The 17547-nt window shown below is 37.6% G+C and overlaps 2 protein-coding genes across 4 annotated transcripts; both read left to right on the top strand.

The window, feature by feature from the left end:
- The first annotated feature begins 777 nt into the window (after positions 1–777).
- On the top strand, positions 778–4311 carry sapcd1 (suppressor APC domain containing 1). Its single transcript, XM_041225959.1, has 4 exons — positions 778–868; positions 1113–1253; positions 2280–2435; positions 3307–4311. Exons 1-4 carry the CDS (start codon positions 782–784, stop codon positions 3424–3426), a joined length of 504 nt encoding a protein of 167 aa, XP_041081893.1. The 5' UTR covers positions 778–781; the 3' UTR covers positions 3427–4311.
- Positions 4312–7134: 2823 nt separating this feature from the next.
- On the top strand, positions 7135–14468 carry LOC121298684. Of its 3 annotated transcripts, none has more exons than XM_041225871.1 (8): positions 7135–7223; positions 8472–8795; positions 9568–9942; positions 10495–10612; positions 11245–11264; positions 12532–12614; positions 12980–13051; positions 14023–14468. In XM_041225871.1, the coding sequence occupies exons 1-8, from the start codon at positions 7166–7168 to the stop codon at positions 14158–14160; spliced, it is 1188 nt and encodes a 395-aa protein (XP_041081805.1). In that variant the 5' UTR covers positions 7135–7165; the 3' UTR covers positions 14161–14468. The 3 variants fall into 3 exon arrangements, with proteins under 3 accessions (XP_041081805.1, XP_041081804.1, XP_041081802.1); XM_041225870.1 differs by having other exon boundaries at positions 12529–12614; XM_041225868.1 differs by having other exon boundaries at positions 12493–12614.
- The last annotated feature ends 3079 nt before the right edge of the window (positions 14469–17547 follow it).

The following is a 17547-nucleotide window of genomic DNA, read 5'->3' as shown; positions in this document are numbered from 1 at the left end:
TACCTTAAGAGATGTGTGGGATTGTACTGAGTCCTGTGTTGTGTTCAGTACATTTCTGATCTTCCTCCATCTTTGGGCTGTATATAGGAGATGAGGGATGGATCAGTGAGAAGACTTGGAGACAGTTAGTAACTACATGTGGACTGACATATAGTTACAATGCTACTATACATAGTTACAATGTACTTAATGTGTACATTTTTTGCACAATATATTTAAGTACACAATTGTATCAAAAAAGGGTTATATCGTGCAAAAAAAATACTCATTAAGTAAACTGTAACCCTGCATAATAACATTGTAATTATGTGTAAGTACACATGTATTTACTAAGTAACCACGATGTAAATACACAATAATTAGAGACAGTTAATATGAATTGTTAAAAAATTACAGTCAAACTCATATCGCTTCAAAGGAACTGAGCAAAAACGGAGACAATAAGCAAGTGAACTTAATTTTTAACACTGACAAAACTGATAAATGTGCCTACGAGAACAACCTATATTATCAGAACCGCCTCCCCGTTGGCTTCCATTATATTCAGGCTTCAATGTGATGATTAACAGAAGTAAAATTAAGGAGGTCTGACTGTTTGGCATGCAGCAATTCCTTTCTTTCTATTGCGTTCTTTCCCTGAGTTGTCAACCCTGCCTTGTCAATAACATTCCTATCGCAGAGCCATGTGGAATCTTTCACAGCAGAGCCTCTGCCCTCCCTTCCCCTCCCCTCACTCTCCCTCTCTCTCTCTTTCTCTCTCTCACCCTGTCTCTTGATTCTCATGGCGTGCACAGCCTCCTATAGAGTAGTAATCATTCCCCTTGAAAACAGCCCTAGGAGCAGCGACGCTCTGCGATTCTTCCTTTGGGTAGGGAGGGACCTGTCTGCATGTCTTTCTATCTGTCTGTCAGCCTCTAGCTCAGTACCTCAGAGGCGAGAAAATGCTGGAGACTGAAGCCCTCATCTGTCTGACTGTAATGAAGTTGTGTCTTTGATGGGGTGTAAGGAGTGTGGAGCCCTCTGTCTGTCTGTCAGACTGTAATGGACTCAGTGCCTATAATGGGCAAGCCTCTGGCAGCATTTACTGTATGACTCTCTCCCTCTTTTTGCAGCTGAAGAGATTGAAGGGTCTGGAGCAGGAGAAGGACTTTTTGTACAATGGGCTGAGTGTTTTGGACCGGGCTCGTTTCTGGTACTGCCAGCAGATCGCCAATCTGAAGGAAAGACAGCAGTGCTTTGACACAGATGACACTGTGAGTTCAGAATTGTGATTTGGAGAAGCCTTGGAGTATTTGTAAGCAATAGAACACTGGTTATTATTATTATTATTATTATTATTATTATTATTATTATTATTATTATTGATTGGGGAGGGAGAAGTTGGGGAGGGTATATCCTGAACTGCAGACAGCAATAATTAAGGTTTTATTGTGATTAGAAACAGGCAAACAGTGGTTTAGTTCTTATTTTAAATATTTTAAATCTCTACTGATTTTAGTATTTGGCTTTCTTTCTGTAAAGGGCAGTGTTATGTGGTTCACTGCTGTTATGAACTCTCCCCTGTAGGTGAAATTAGATGAAATTAAAAGCTTTATAACCACAAATGCAGACCAGTCCGAATCGTTCGCATAGTGGTTAAGACACTCCCTTGCATTGTTCTTGGACTCTGGTTCACGCCCAGACTCCGCCCTTTTCACTCCTGTTTAGCTTTTGGGGTAGTGCTTGGCATTGCAGTTTCCTGATTGGAGGATGAAACTTTCTAATGTTTTCTAATATTGATTAATGTTGCCGTTTGCAGAAAAATTGTCTTGAGTGAATTTGTCTTATAAAGAGTAATTCACAATAGGCTACTGCTAAATTTGGCTGGGGCCACATAGAAAATTCATAGTACCAGGAAATGTGTTTAATCCGAGTTAAGTTTATTGAGATTTGACTGTGTGCGTGTGTGTATATAGATATATAGATAAATAGCTCCATTGTAGTATATATATTGTAGCAATCTCGGTTCCCACAGACAGACGCCTCACACATGGCGAGACAATCCACTCACAGGTGGAGGGCGGGTGCGAACCCGGGACCTCTCGCACTAAAGCATAGCGGCGATACCACTGTACAAAAGAGCCAGCTTCCTTGCAAGGAGCGTATATAAGGCTTATGTCTTTGTATGTCATTACGTCACCTGCCTTCCCCAGTGCACGCTACAATATATATGAATACAACCTGTCCATATGCTTATGGCAGAGATATCAGGTTTCATCCATGGCTGTGCTTCTTTTCAGGATGGTGTTGCTGGGGATTTCTTCCTCAAGTCTCGTATCCAGGAGGTGAATCATTGTCTTGAAGACTTGATTTCTGATTCCGTAAACCATAAGCAACCGGATTGTCACCAGCAAGTTTTCAGTTTCCTTAAAGAACAGAACAGATTACTGAGAAAGGTCAGTAGATAATGCAGAAATGCAGCATGCTTGCGTAGCTGTGAGAGTGATCGACAGGGAACAGTTATCGTTGGTGTCAGTGTAAACCTTTTAAAATTAGTTTTATGGTTTAAAATGAAGAAATATGACCTGGGTTGGTGCAGAACTTACGTAGTTGTTAATTGCACATCAAAACGGGATCATGTTAACAGACTATCAAGTTTAAAGAGCAAGTAGATTCAAGTAACATTTTCTGGTTTTCTTTACTGGTTCCTTACCTTTTAATGATTTTTGCAGTTATAAAGAGTTTTAAAGCCAGGGCTGGCAATGGAATGTGAAACAAGCAGTGTGATTGGTCGAGCAAGGTTCCAGCTGTCCATAGGGACAGTAAGAGCCTTGTCACATATTTGAATATATATATATATATATATATATATATATATATATATATATATATATATATATATATATATATATATATATATATATATGTATGTATATATAGCAGACCTTTGAGCTTTGTGTGTTAATGTGTGGCTAGATTGATGATTGTGGATATAACCACTGGTACGTAGGTATAACAGTCAGGGTTATGTGCTACACTATGTGCTACACTGCTGCTATGGATTCTGTCCTGTCTGTGACATAAGATGAGGTTAAAAGCTCTTCAAAAAGGAATGCTGAGGAGCACAACTCTTTTGTATTGGGATTAAGGCCCATTCACCCCCAGAGTCCTTCCTGTTACATTGGCTCCTCCAGTTTGATATTGCAACAAGATGAAAATTCAGTTTTACAAACAGGTTTTATAGCGTTGATGGAAATGTTACATCATTTAATGTGTGTGGTCGTTTTATTTTTTTATTTTTTTATTTTTCAATAATTTTCCCCTCAGGAAGTTAACGAGAAAAGTCAGCGGATTTCACATCTGGAAGGAGAAAGGCGTGACCTCTTGAAACAGCTGGATGACCTCAGAGATGTTAGCCCTGCCCACAGGGGTCACATAATTAACTGAAGGATGTTCCAGATCGATTGTTGTTGCATTTCCTGTGCTTGAACAACACCATCTTATCTCTCTACTCCCAGGGGTTTTTTTTGTTTGTTTGTTTGTTTTCTTTCCATTCCATGGAACTTTTTGGTTATTAAAGTACAAATATATAATAAGGTAAAATGATAGTTGAAAAAAAAATCCTTCAGTCTGTATTTCAAGGTGACTATATGGCTCCCAGGTGCACTTTTTCACCTTGGAACACATTAGGTTTTATATTATTCTCATCGCAATGCATTCACTGTTTGTTTGCCTGTTTAGATTGTCAGAATTAACCTTGAACCTTGATATGGTAGAACTATGCAGTTTTCCCCCTCATAATATCTTGCATACAGGTGATTTGTGTTCTATTCATTTTTTAACTTAGGCTAAAAAGTTCTTATATATCCTTAGCACTGGTCCCATTATCACTGGTTCCCCTTTAAATTAATTGTATGGAATGATTTGATATATTATTTAACACAGATTAAATGAGTGCTGCCTGCTCTTCATGGTAGTGTATCAATAAGGTATTTATTCTGAAGTGATGAAAAAAATGTATATTTTCAATATTCTATCAGAAATTAGATTTTTCACCAGGAAAAGTATATTACAAGGCTGTGTGAACACTTCACGAAAATCATGAAATCTGTGATAACTGTGAAAAAAAAACACAGCCTCCCACACTCATGATGAACTGCGAAGGGAAAAAAAAGAAGAACACTATAGCCATTTTAGGGAAATTGTGTCTGTGACTGATTGCATCTCATTGAGTCATTAGTGTTATTTTGGAATTGCCTTTTTCTTGACAAAAAAATCATTTGATAAGTGGAATCTCTGTATCATTCACTTTCATTGACTTTCTTTGAAGTTCCGCAATAAAGCTCTATAATAAAATTATTCTAATACAATCTAGAATATATTCTGATACAAACAATCTGATAGAAAGAAATCTTAAATGGATCTATGTAAGCAATAAGCAATGTGTGTGTGTGTGTGTGTGTGTGTGTGTGTTTGTGTGTTTGTGTGTGTGTGTGTGTGTGTGTTCTGTGTGTGTGTGTGTGTGTGTGTGTGTGTGTGTGTGTGTGTGTGTGTGTGTGTGTGTGTGTGCTTTTTTTGATATAAACCCTATCCTTACTGGGACCCCCTAATGGGATTTTTCTGATGGGAATTACATTGTTAGAAGCTGCAAAAGTTTTCTTAAACAATTTGTGACATGTGCAAAAATTTCTGACACTGTAACTGTGCAAAATAACATTGTAATTATGTGTAAGTATACAAGTACTTACTATGTAACAACTCTGTAAATACACAGTAATTAGAGACATTTAATGTAGTTTAACCAAAACAACTTTGTCGATTTCGTGACATATCTCCATGGCTATGACACCACCTAGCCAAACTGAACAATTCTTGCAATTGTATGATGTGTTATATAGTGGGTTTGTTTCTCAATTACTTAAATATATTTTATGTTGTACTCAATATGGAACAGAAACTCACCTAAATTATTATTATTATTATTATTATTATTATTATTATTATTATTATTATTATTAGTATTAGTAGTAGTAGTAGTAGTAGTGGTAGTGGTAGTGGTAGTGGTAGTAGTGGTATTACATGTTTACTGTAAAGTGAGTATACAGAAGTGTATTTTGTCAAATGGTCCTTTGGGATTATCAGCCTTGTATGTGTTACAATCTATAACACTTCCTTCCTCCCTCTATCTGTGACTGTCAGGCTGTCACCATAAATAGAACCGAGAGAGAGAAACGTATGAATTGCAAGAGTAAATTACAGACCAACTGGGTTTACACACTAGGTTTTAATACGGTAATGAGAGCGCCCAGGGATTCGCTACTGTTCATCTTCACACTAGAGCAGGGGTCTCCAACCCTGGCCCTGGAGAGCTGCAGGGTCTTCTGGTTTTCATTTCAACCGATCTCTAGGTTACTTAATTGAACCAGTTATTGGCTTAATTAGTCCAGATTAACATGTTTTCCAGAACTTTAATGACCTTGATGACGTAAAGACATCTCTAAAGCCTGCAGGATTGGGGCTCTCCAGGAACAGGGTTGGAGACCCCTGCACTAGAGAAATATGGGAGTGCAAGTCCACTCAACTCTTGAACTAATTAACCCTACCACCTGAAGTAGTTTCAATCATTATTGTTCTCTTCTATGAAATAGGTCCATACTCATATAGTATCTGTCATGGACTACCATTTGCTATGTAGATTTTGTAAGTACACTTTTTAAAATAAGCACAAGTTAACCTGTGGGAACAAAAAGCCACTTTGTGGCTTGGAACTTGGGTTCAGGAGATTAGGTTTCAGGCCACTATATGGCACACTGGGGGAGACTTGGGGTTTGATATGGCAAAGTTGCCTCAAATTAGGTCTCCCGGTCTCCTGGAACCAGGTTTAAAGCCACTGTTCCTGATATAGTGGCTTCGTGCTCCCTCAGCTTTATACTTTTAAGTTATATATTTTGGCATGCTAGGTAACAAAGCTCTCGGTTAGATTTTGATCAGTGTCTTCTCAGTCAAAGCATGTTACTGGCTTGAAACACGTCAGTCATTAGGGAAAGCAGATGTTTAAAAAGAAGCATACTCAGATAAAATGACCAAAGGACTGCAGACTAGCTGATATAAAAGCATGCAAACTGTAAACTCTCTTTATACCAGCATGTTACCAGATACCGTGTGGCACTCGGAAATGTTTTAACACTGGGAATTGAAACGTCAAGACTGTTGGTCCAACGACTATCCAATTTGAAGTCCGGTTTTGTAAGATGGAGTTGAAGAGGTGAAGGTGAAAACAAGATATCCACCAAATCATACACAAAGTGATCCACAAATACAAAAGAGGTCCTATCAAATTTTCATAGAGGTGAATGTATGAGTATTTATTATTATTATTATTATTATTATTATTATTATTATTATTATTATTATTATTATTATTATTATTATTCATTTAGCAGATGCTTTATCCAAAGTGACTTAATAGGTTTCACAAAGAAATGATCTATTAAGTAAAAATAAAACCTGATTATATTGGTATATATATATAACATATATTATATATTATATATATATATATATATATATATATATATATATATATATATATATATATATATATATTATATATTTATATATATATAACCAGATCGGTTATAAACAACTTGTTAATTTGGATTAAATAAAAACTTGGGATGGGTTTGCTGGAACACATGTTAATCTGGACTAATTAAGCCAATAATTGGTTCAATTAAGTAACTTAGAGATCGGTTGAAATGAAAACCAGAAGACCCTGCAGCTCTCCAGGACCAGGGTTGGAGACCCCTGCTCTAGTGCGAAGATGAACAGTAGCGAATCCCTGGGCGCTCTCACTACCATATCAAAACCTAGTGTATATAACCCTAACCCTAAGATATAAACCTAACCCTAATACTAGCCCAAACAAACCACCATACATTGTCTCTGAATGTGACCGATTGTTTTATTAAGTGTATTGCATTCAGATAGCTAGCTTGAGCATCTGTTCTCATGATGTATGGGTACTGCTCTATGTGTGTACAGTTCTGTGTTTTTCCTCATTCCCTTACTTATCTATGACTCAGGATGTGGTTAGACTGACATATTAGTTTTCTACTTTTCAGTGTCAGAGCTCAGAGTCTGTTTTAAGAAGTTTTAGTCTTTCCAAGTGACAGCTGTGGTGGACATGAGGTCCCTGCTGGCTCTAACTGTATTGCTGGGTGCTGTACTGAGCAACACCACTGGTAAGTGAGATCTGTCTGTCTGCCCTTATGCAGATATATTTTAAAATATATTTCAAATGGTAGAAGGGAAAATTCTGCATAATTAGGGTTTTCTGCTTTTCAGTGTTTACTGGGATGAAAAAAGAAAAGACTGTTAATTCTGCTTTTCTTCAAAAGCGCTGTTCTAGAGTCTTAATGTGTTAAAGCATCATTTAAACCAGTGGTCCCTTCTCACTAGACCAGGGTGTTCTACCAACAACAGTGGTACTAATAATAAGGCTAAATTTTCTTCACAAATACGTTTGCCTGCTGCCTGCATTAAGGAACCTGGCAGTTGGTTCATTTTGCTTCCTGTAAATGATTGGACATGCTGCATAGAGCTGCATGATTTCTTTAAAATGTCTTCAATGAAAAAGATACCAGCCGCGTCAAAGATCCAAAATATTTCTGCTAAAGATCGCTCTGCCCAGTACACGAAGGGGATATTTCACGTGTCGGTTGTTATTTTTACATTTATTGATGTTCATTACTTTTTATGATAATCCACTGATGGTGAAAACAGAATGTCTTAAGATGGAAATAGCATTTAAATATTTAGCAACATTTGTTGTATAACAAGTCTGGAGGAAATTATCGATTTTGAATGTGACAACACCATATTTTTCTGCATTAAAAGGCATAACGTTTCATCATGAAATACCAATTTGTCGAACGTGAAACAAGCCTTTTATTTACAGTTGAGAAAAAATACAGCTGATCATGAATACTGAACCACTAGTGTATTGGGACGAGGGGAGGATGTTATTACCGTCTCCTTACTCTGTTCTTTCACTCATAACCACCGCTGTAATCTGACCAACTCTAATAAGAGCACAGGGAATAACTGAGAATCTGTTGTATCTCTATTGAAAGAACTGCAGCAAGAACAAAGTGAAGACAAACTACCTGGTGTATCTTGGGTGTTAACACTAGTTTCCGAGGTAACCTTGTGTGACAGATAGCTCATTCACCCAATCATGCCCAAGCATTTGTGAAATGAGAAAAGCTGCTTAATTTATCCAACTAGATTCCATTTCTTATTCTTATTCAATCCGAATTTTAGATTGAAAATGACTTCTTGTCCAAATGTTTGGCATTGATTTTTTCAATGTACACATATATTTCAGCATACCTAACAATTATAACTACAGGTAACTAAAACATTTTAAAATAATTTACTGTGGACTGAAAGTTAAAACTGCTTGCCATATTTTCTCTCTCTTTCGATAGTTAATCAGATATCAAACTTACCAGGAACAGATGTTTCCTTCCCCTGTACTGCCAAAGGCCCTTCGGTGAATTGGCTATGGATTCCAAAATACCACAGATGTGCCGGATTTCAAGGATCACTGAAAGTAAGCTACAGTATTGGTCAGACTGGAATTCATAAAAAGGAAGTTGAGGTCTTTAAGAACCGATTGGAAGTGATCAGTGATACCAAGACAGGGACAAACTCTCTGGTGCTTAAAGGCGTGGTGGCAAGTGATTCAGGGTACTTCACCTGCTGTGATCAAAGTGGAGGAAGGGAGGCCTATAATCTTGAGGTGAAAGTAGGTAAGTCATCTTATATACACTCTGATGTTCTTTTGATTCTATACATGGAATTTTTTTGTTATTTCAAAATCAACAACTCTGACAACTTAAACGTTATTTGTTTTTTGTTTTTTTTCTTCTATCATTATGCATGTGATCATTAAGAAAAAAATGTCAGGTCTATTTTCCTTAAACATTTCTCAACATAAGGGTACCAAATTTATTGTATAGTGTTATTTTAAAGAAAATAATGTAAATAATACCAATAATTCGGTAACACTTTATATTAAGGTGCTGCTTATTAATGTTTGATAAATATATAATAGATGCTTAATAACTATGTCATAGAGTATTAATAAAGCATTATAGACGGGTTATAACAATGCAATAGCCATAGACAGAATTACATTTAAACATCCCAAAGTAGAATAGGTGGCTAAAAACTGGCCCCTTTATAAAACCGTAATTCCATCTATGGCTATTGTGTGGTTATAACCCATCTATAATCGTTTTTAACACCCTGTAACATGGTTATTAAGCATGTGTTATATATTTATAAAATATTTATAAAACATTAATAAGCAGCACCTTAATATAAGTGATAGTTCTCTCTCAATGAAGATTATGTCATGTGGTAGTAAAGTTTTCATCCACAGGACTATTAACACAAAAAACTGCTTCATATTTGTATTTAATTAATGTTTTGTTCAGTCGAGTTCTGTTAAAGAGGCACATAATATTAATTAAAGAGAATTAAAACATATCTCCCAAATAATTATTTCATTCTTTGCAGGTTGCTATAAAAACATTAAAATCTCCATTTCCAAATTGCCTAGGCTGGGAGGCCAGGTTACTCTGTATTGCTCTTTCTGTATTCTTCATCCGCCAATTAAAAATACTACCTTTGCTTGGACCTTCAATGGAAAACCCATCAGTTACACTCCAGAAGTTATTGAAGGGAAAAAATCGCTGACTATATCACAGGTGAGAGACATCCATGCAGGTAAATGGGGCTGCCAGTCTGTGAAAGACCCATCTCAATACTCAGAGTACTGTCTAGACTTGAGATCCCAGACCAGACAAAAGGACAAGGGGCAACAGATTACATCGCAGGATACCTGCACCCCCTCGCCAACAGAAAAAGTTGTATCAGACGAACCAGCACAAGGTGAGTAAGGTACTTCTCCCATATTAATCAGATTTTACTGTTCAAAAATATCCTAGTCTTTAGTCATTTAGCAAACTCTTTTATCCAAAGTGACCTACAGAGACTAGGGGGTGAACTATGCACCAACAACTGCTGATGCAGAGTCACTTCCAATAGGACCTCAGTTTTCAGGATGATAAAGAATGTGCACGGATTGTCTCAGATTTTAACAGTTCCTGACTATTTGCGTTATAAAGGGGCAGTACTGTATTAAATGAAGCTGAGAAAGACTCAGCACATTTAGTTGTAAAGCTCTGAGTGTTATGACGCTGGGTAGTCTGGTTTAATATTAATCCAGGCCAGTGTAGTCACAGATTGTGTTACAAGCACAGAGCACATTTATTTCAATATTCAAATATTCAAGCCATATTTTCTAAAACTACAATTGCCATCAAAACGACAAGTATTATTAGGTTTTATGTTGACTGTGAGGTTGCCTCATTTGTGGAACTGCTCTTGCTGAAGTTACTCTTGGAAAGATACATCCTAATTGATATTAACTTCATCATGCAGGAGAAGCTGGTGGTTGGAATGGTTCCTTGGTGCTAGTGGTTGTTATTGTGCCATTAATAGCTACAGCAGTGCTGTTGACTGCTGGAGTATGGTTCTGCAGAAGAAAGAAATCACTGAGGTATGTATAATAATGGGAACACCAACTGTACATATTGTTTTCTCCTTAATTCAAAATGCCTCACCAGTTTACCAACTTAAGATCAAATTACCTGTGTTCACCTGCCGAACCTCAGCAGCAGAATTCAGCCTGTAAGGATTATGAATGAAGGTAAACATGGAATGAACTGCTTTGTTATGCCATAAGAACGAGACCAGACCATGTTTCAAATGTGAACAGTGTTTACCATGTATTAGTTACCCACATTATATTCTACATTGAACGTTGTTTCGATACAATACATGCCACTAGTATAACAGAGAGAGACGATTGATCAATCGATCAATCTTTATTTTATATAGCGCCTTTCATAGTTGACCACCATCACAAAGACAGAGAGACAGCCTCAGACGCTGCAGGATGTTCTAAGATAATCCTGGAGGTATTCGGTGCCTCAAAGTTTGTTAAAATATATAGTTTATTCAGATATTTGTTTAAATACTTCATGGTTTATCCCAGCAAAAATACTTTTGTTCTAGTGCCAGCATATGCATCGTTTTAGTGAAGGAGCTTGAGCCAAAATCTAAAGAGTACACCTAAAGGCTAACTAATACCATCTTTGCCAACTTCTTATTCATTTGTATTACATTCAGGATGAAGCAAAGGAAAAATGGTAAGTCTATTTAGCTGCATGTCTACCTATAGAACATGTTCAATTGCTTGCCTGTCTGTATGTCCAGATACTGAACTATCTCTCTGTCTGTTTTCGAAAGGTGAGCCACCTGAGTAGGGTTACCTTCTGAAGTAGGATAGCAAACCCTTCACTCCATAATTGCATGAAACTGCACTTTGCATTGCTAATAAATAATGGATCAGAGTTCTGTTCCCTAATCTCAACTCTATGAGCTCTGGTTCAATAGCTGAGAGTGAGGCCAGAATCAAGGGCAGATGTAAAAGGAGGTGAGCTTCTTTGGGTAATCCAGCCAATCACCTACCTAGGAGGCTGTTTCGGTTGCCTGTATCCTGAAACTGTCTGCACCCTTGTCCAGTTCAGATGTTTACCATAGTGCTCTACTATGTTATTGTAGAGATAGTTTGTTGTAGCAAATTGCATCCTAGTTCATATTGTATTTTAGTAGTATCATTTGCACTTACTGTAAACTACGCTGTATTTAAATATTAAGCTTGCATTGAAACCCTGTACTGCCCTGTAACACCTGTAAGTCGCCTTGGATAAAGACGTCTGCCAAATAAAGAAGTAATAATAATAATAATAATAATAATAATAATAATAATAATAATAATAATAATAATAATAATAATACATTACAGTGATTCTCAACTGCCTACACCCTTCGGGGGGGGGGGGGGGGGGGCGTTCTAATAATACGTAATTATATAATAAAACATTTCTAAATACCATTTTACAAATAAGTCTAAAGGTGAATTGTAGAAAATCTCAAATATTTTCCTGTTTTCTTTTATCAGTTTTTAGTTTACCTATGAAACCGTATTTACTAATGCAGAGACCCAATGAAGGGCGATTTTGTGTTTTAGAATCGATGACAGGGCAGCAAGTAAAAAAATATATGTATATATTGCTGAGTTAGGGGGGTGTGACGTAAAAAAAAGGTTGAGCCGAACCCTGCCATAGTACCATAACAGCAAAATGTAGTAAAGCAAATTGAAAGCACTGCCAAGCACAGAAAGTTGTGGTAAAGCATTGCTGTATGGCAAAGCATTCAGAAAGAAAGTAATAAAATCATGGTAAACTTGTCAAAGGAGTCTTCTCACCTCTCTGCCTGTCTGACGATGCCTGCTTGTCTGTCTTCCTGCCTCCCTATCAGCCTGCCTCCCTGCTTGCCTGACAGTATCCATGTCTGCCTCTGTCTTTCTCTAAGCCCGCCCCTCATGTTCTGGTTCTCCCACCCTGTCAGCAGACCCCTCTGAATCAGCTACACACTCCATCTGTTCCACCACCCTCTCTGGAGAGACTTCACAAGCAATGACAGACACTGCACAGGTACTTTTCTTTTTTTTTTTTTACAACTCTTTTGACCTTATTGATTCTTAATAACTGGATTGAAGCAGCTAGGTTTCAGGCTTATCAAATGATGTACAGTACAGCATATATTTACAAGTTCTTTAAACAACATCATTATACAACTGTTTTGGTAACTTTAACTGCAATTTTATACTTATTTAAAGTAGACATTTTTCCTAGCTCCCTTAGCTAGTAACAACCTCTCCTAACTTTCATCAACCAATCCCCAAGCGCCAATCCTGTTGATAACCATTGATAATAACTACTGTCAGGATCATTTTTGGTGTGATTGCGTGAATATGTTTTTCTCCTAGTACAGTGTACTGACTTGTTGGGTGATTTAGGTCTTGAAGGATGAAATTCAGTATGCCTCCCTCGATCAATCACAGCTAAGAAGTAAGCAGACAAGACCTACAGTAAGTTATTTGCTTGTTTTAATTTGGAGTGCCCACCAATTTGAAATGCCAACGACCCAGGAAGATTAAAGGTTTCACCCAGCGAAACTAAACGCTGATGTTGCTAAGCTACTGAATCCTAGAGGTCAGAGTTCAGCCTAACCAATCTCCGATTGGAATTCGTCGGGCACATGACCAGTAGGGCCCACTGTGGCACAGTATAGTTCGAATCACAGCATTTTAGCAAAGCTGCGGTTCTAGCAGGGAATTTACTTTAACCTTAGATCAAATTACATAGGCATCAAGCATATTTTAGGCAAATACCAGAGCAAATCGTTCAGTCAAATAGCTGCTATCTTATTTGTCCTTCAATAAACAATACGTCCAATGATCGGCAAGGAAAGGATTTATATCTTACCTCAATCTATTACTTCCCCGCTGTGCACCAGAGTTCACCTCATCATCCACTTGCTTTTTTGGCTTCATCTAACGGGGAAGGGCAGCTATTCCCCCCCCCCAACCCCCTGCCCATGGCTTCCCTACAGTCAGCCTCTCCTCTTATCTGTGAGTTAATTTATGGGCAGGGGTACTTTGAAAGGCGAGACCAAAGGCCAAAATTGCAGAGTCAAAATATCTATAATGTAGTAGTGTTGCCTAGTCTAAAGCTTTCGTGAATAATCCAACTAAGAATTTGCTTTAGTTTGCACAGCTGTTGCGTAAATATATTCCAAGGTTAAAGGCTTGCCTTTGCCTCTGGGCAAGCTAGAAGAAGCAGATTAAGAAAAGAGAAGTTTGGGCTTATAGGAGAAGGCAGCTACAATGCAGCCAATCTAAAATGTTGCAATTTGTTGAAACATTTAAAAAGGTATCTAGAAACAGTTTGATGACCACTTTTCATATTAAAATAGACCCAATGTTTTTTTGTTTTTTTTTAATGTGCCATTGAAACCTGTTTGTGCCTTTGTTTCATGGCAGCTTTGTTTTTTTTTCAGGCTGGTAGTAAGGTGCAGTATGTCTCTATTGCTCATCTCCATCCAACCAGAAACCATCTTCCTGCTTCTGAAGACTGTGTCCTGTATTCTACTGTTTGGGGAGATTTAGGACCATCTGCTGGACGCAGACTGTATTGATGTAAATTTTTGTTTTTGGACAATGTGATTTGTGTAAATTGGTTGTCCATCGCATGATATACCATTCTCAGCCATTTATCGTACTTACCACGTGCTCTTACTGGACATTACTCATATAGGCAATTTTTTTAGTCGAACTCGCTCTTAAGTGTAATGTTTGTCTCTATTTGAACTTGATCTTCTTGTACTTTACAACTGCTCTCATCTTTAATGTGATATTCTATAATGGATTATTTGCAATCATATCAATTGTAATGTGATCATTTGTACTGTGATACTGTAACAAATGTAAGTCACCCTGGATAAGGGTGTCTGCTAAGAAATAAATAAATAAATAATGAAACATTATCGAAGTGTAATCATATTAACAGCTGATAGCTAATGCAACTAAATTCACCAGGCATGTGCTTCCAGTTCACAATGTACAGCAGGTCTCAAATGTGAAGCTCAGTTGTGAAGAGTTGATTGATGTGGCCAGATAGTTAGTTACAAACAGGGCTGGGGCTGGGATTCACTGGGCCCTGGTGCACGAACCCTCCCACCCCGCAAAAAAAAAAAAAAAAGAGAAACTCAACCTAAAATAAATCTAATTGAAGTTTTGTTCCAAAAATGAGTAAAGATCATGTGTAATTTTGGGGGGAATTCAACGTCCAGTTTATTTAGCTGCACAGGTTTATGTTTCATGATTTCAATTCTTAGCTCTCCGGTACAAAAGTCAGGCCAAGTAGCTGGATAATAAAAATCAAATAAAGATTCCTGACTGGGTACCAGGTTTACAATACAGGATTCAGTACCTTGTATTTGCTGTTGTTGCACATTTCCAGTCTGATGTCTCTGATTTACATCTTCCTCTGGCTCAACTGTTGCTTATTTTTCGTGCTGTAAAAAAAAGGCAACAGCCCCATCCCCCCCCCCCCCCCCCCCCCCCCCCGTAAATGGAACAACCTCTTGTTTTTCAATCCACACTGAGCTATTATAGTTTCATTCTGAGTCCCGCCTGTGTAGCTCTGATTTGATAATATGTGTTTTTTGTTTTGTTTTTGTTTTTCGATAATGGACTTCGGAAAAAAGAAAATTGTTTTGGGCAAAGATATTATAGAATATCTTTGGTATGGGCCCCAGTAGAGGCCGGGCCTGGGTGCAGTGGCATGTGTGTAAAGCTGTAATAGGTTTGTTGCCAGGTTACCTATGCTCGGTGTTACTGAAGCTGTGTTTTTGTAGCTGTGCTTCTTGTCCCAACATTCCTTTCAATCACCTTGTTTGCTCTCCAGGTAGGTGAACTTTTTCTAACGACTAAACAATGAATGTTATAGAAAGCCTCTGCTACATTCAAATTTGAGGCTACATTCAAATTTTATGTCTCAAGAAGGCGTGTTGGTCCGGTCGTTAAAGGGCCTCTTTAACAATCAGGGAAATTCTTACATGTGACTGAACTTCCATCGCTTACCTTTGTTTTGATCCTAAGAACATCCATGTCTGACTTGAGAAATGGGAGTAAACCTTCTTTAAATTTTGGGGGGCATTTGTACCGCTTTCTGAGGGTTACAAAAATGCCCATACATTTTTCACATATCACAATGACAGCTCCTGCTTACTGGCAGAATAGATTGTTGACAGTGGCACCCCAGTGTGTTTAAAATGATCAGATTGCTAAACATTTGTGGTAATCGTACACAAAGAGCACGACACCAAATCCAAAATGCTAGGTGTAAAAACGAACATTAATTATCAACAGCACAAAAATGACAAAAGGATAAATGTGAGAAAATAAACAGAACTATTCACAAAGTCCAAAAACAATTAGTACTATTCACCCCCAATAACGGTCTTAATAGATTTCAGCAGAAGATTAGATTGCCAAACCACAAACAAAATGCACAGCTCCTGTCTGCTGGAGATAAAGCAATCCTCCGTGCTTCCTGTATATGTGGGCCAATTGTCATTTTCATGAAATTGTATGTCTTTAAATACAAGAGTTTCCAGTAACTGTCTTCAGAGCAAAAAAATGTGTTTTTACTGTAGTTAATGTGAAAATACACATGTATTTACTAGGTAACTACTGTGTAAATACACAGTAATTAGAGAAATGTCCCATGTATTCTAGTGCCTTCACTGGCAAGCAAATGTATCAAAATCTTTCGCAGATACAATAGAGTGAAAAATAAGTCTCTATGAATCTTTTTAACAGAGATCCCAGTCCCTCAAATCTATCTGATCTTTGAAAATATGATCTAGCCAAATGCTTCTCAGTACTGTAACGATAAGGTCTGGTGAAGCTCGCAAGCTGGGCTGCACAGGAAGATGTGTGGGCGCTCTTCTGGATTGGGCTGATGAAGAACGGCTTTGCTGATAGCTGGTACTGGGTTGCTGATCTGAGGAGCCTTTCAGCTACACTAACTGGAACCTTGGGCAGGCCAGCATGCCTTTGAGCACTGTGTGGGAACAGTGCAGGGGCGAGACTGAGTGTATACATGGCACGATATGTGCTGCTTTGAAAAACTCCCCTTCATCTGTTTTCAAAAGTGAATTCTTTCAATGTAAATTATTATTATAATATATTATAAAGACGGTCTTGCTGTACTGTACTGTACTATACAGAGGACATACATGTGTGATGACCTTAAAAAACATATATACATAATCTTCCAGGAGCAGTGCTACTGCTTCTGAGTCTGTTCTGTCTGTTTCTTTCTATGTAAATTGTGTAGATTCTCACTGGGCTGTACACAGGACCATGCTGATAAAACTATACCCACTGTTCAAGGAAACATTCTTCTCAGACATTGGGAAAGGGCAAATGTCTTTGGGTACACAATGTTTTTTTTTTTTTTTTGAAAAAAAGTGGTAAAGTCTCTTGAAAATAAATGTGGATTTATCAAAATGAAGAGTGAAAAGCTGTTGGCAATTTAACATAGGGCAGCATGCCATGATGTTAGCTCAAACTTCGAAGTGCCTTTGGTAATTAAGAAGGGTCTCTGCTCATAATTGAGAAGGCAGACACCATAAGAATTCTGCTATTAACTAAACGCGCATTACAATAAAAAGTGTGTTTACAACAATTATGTTTCTCTGCAACTTGTGAGAGAGTCTCACATTCAACTGTTGGAAATTCTGGTCACAATTGTATCAGAAAAGGGGGTTAGGGTTACGGTATATGAATCAAACAGATTTTCACATTAAGTACATTGTAATTATGTGTAAGTACACCTGTATTTACCACTGTGTAATTAGAAACACTTAATGCACTTAAGTGTTTTCCAGTTTTGTTATCAATGTATGCCTTTTGGCCCAATCACTAATCATGCCATCGTGAAAGTAAGTAACTCTTACCTTAAGTCCAATATATTCGTGGCAGGCATGGCATTTTGGTGATTAAGTTGCAGAGCG

This window comes from Polyodon spathula, chromosome 24 (assembly GCF_017654505.1).
Source record: "Polyodon spathula isolate WHYD16114869_AA chromosome 24, ASM1765450v1, whole genome shotgun sequence".
In the NCBI taxonomy this organism is placed as follows: domain Eukaryota; kingdom Metazoa; phylum Chordata; class Actinopteri; order Acipenseriformes; family Polyodontidae; genus Polyodon; species Polyodon spathula.
The sequence above is the reverse complement of the archived record's forward strand: the minus strand, read 5'-3'. Positions and strand labels throughout refer to the sequence as shown.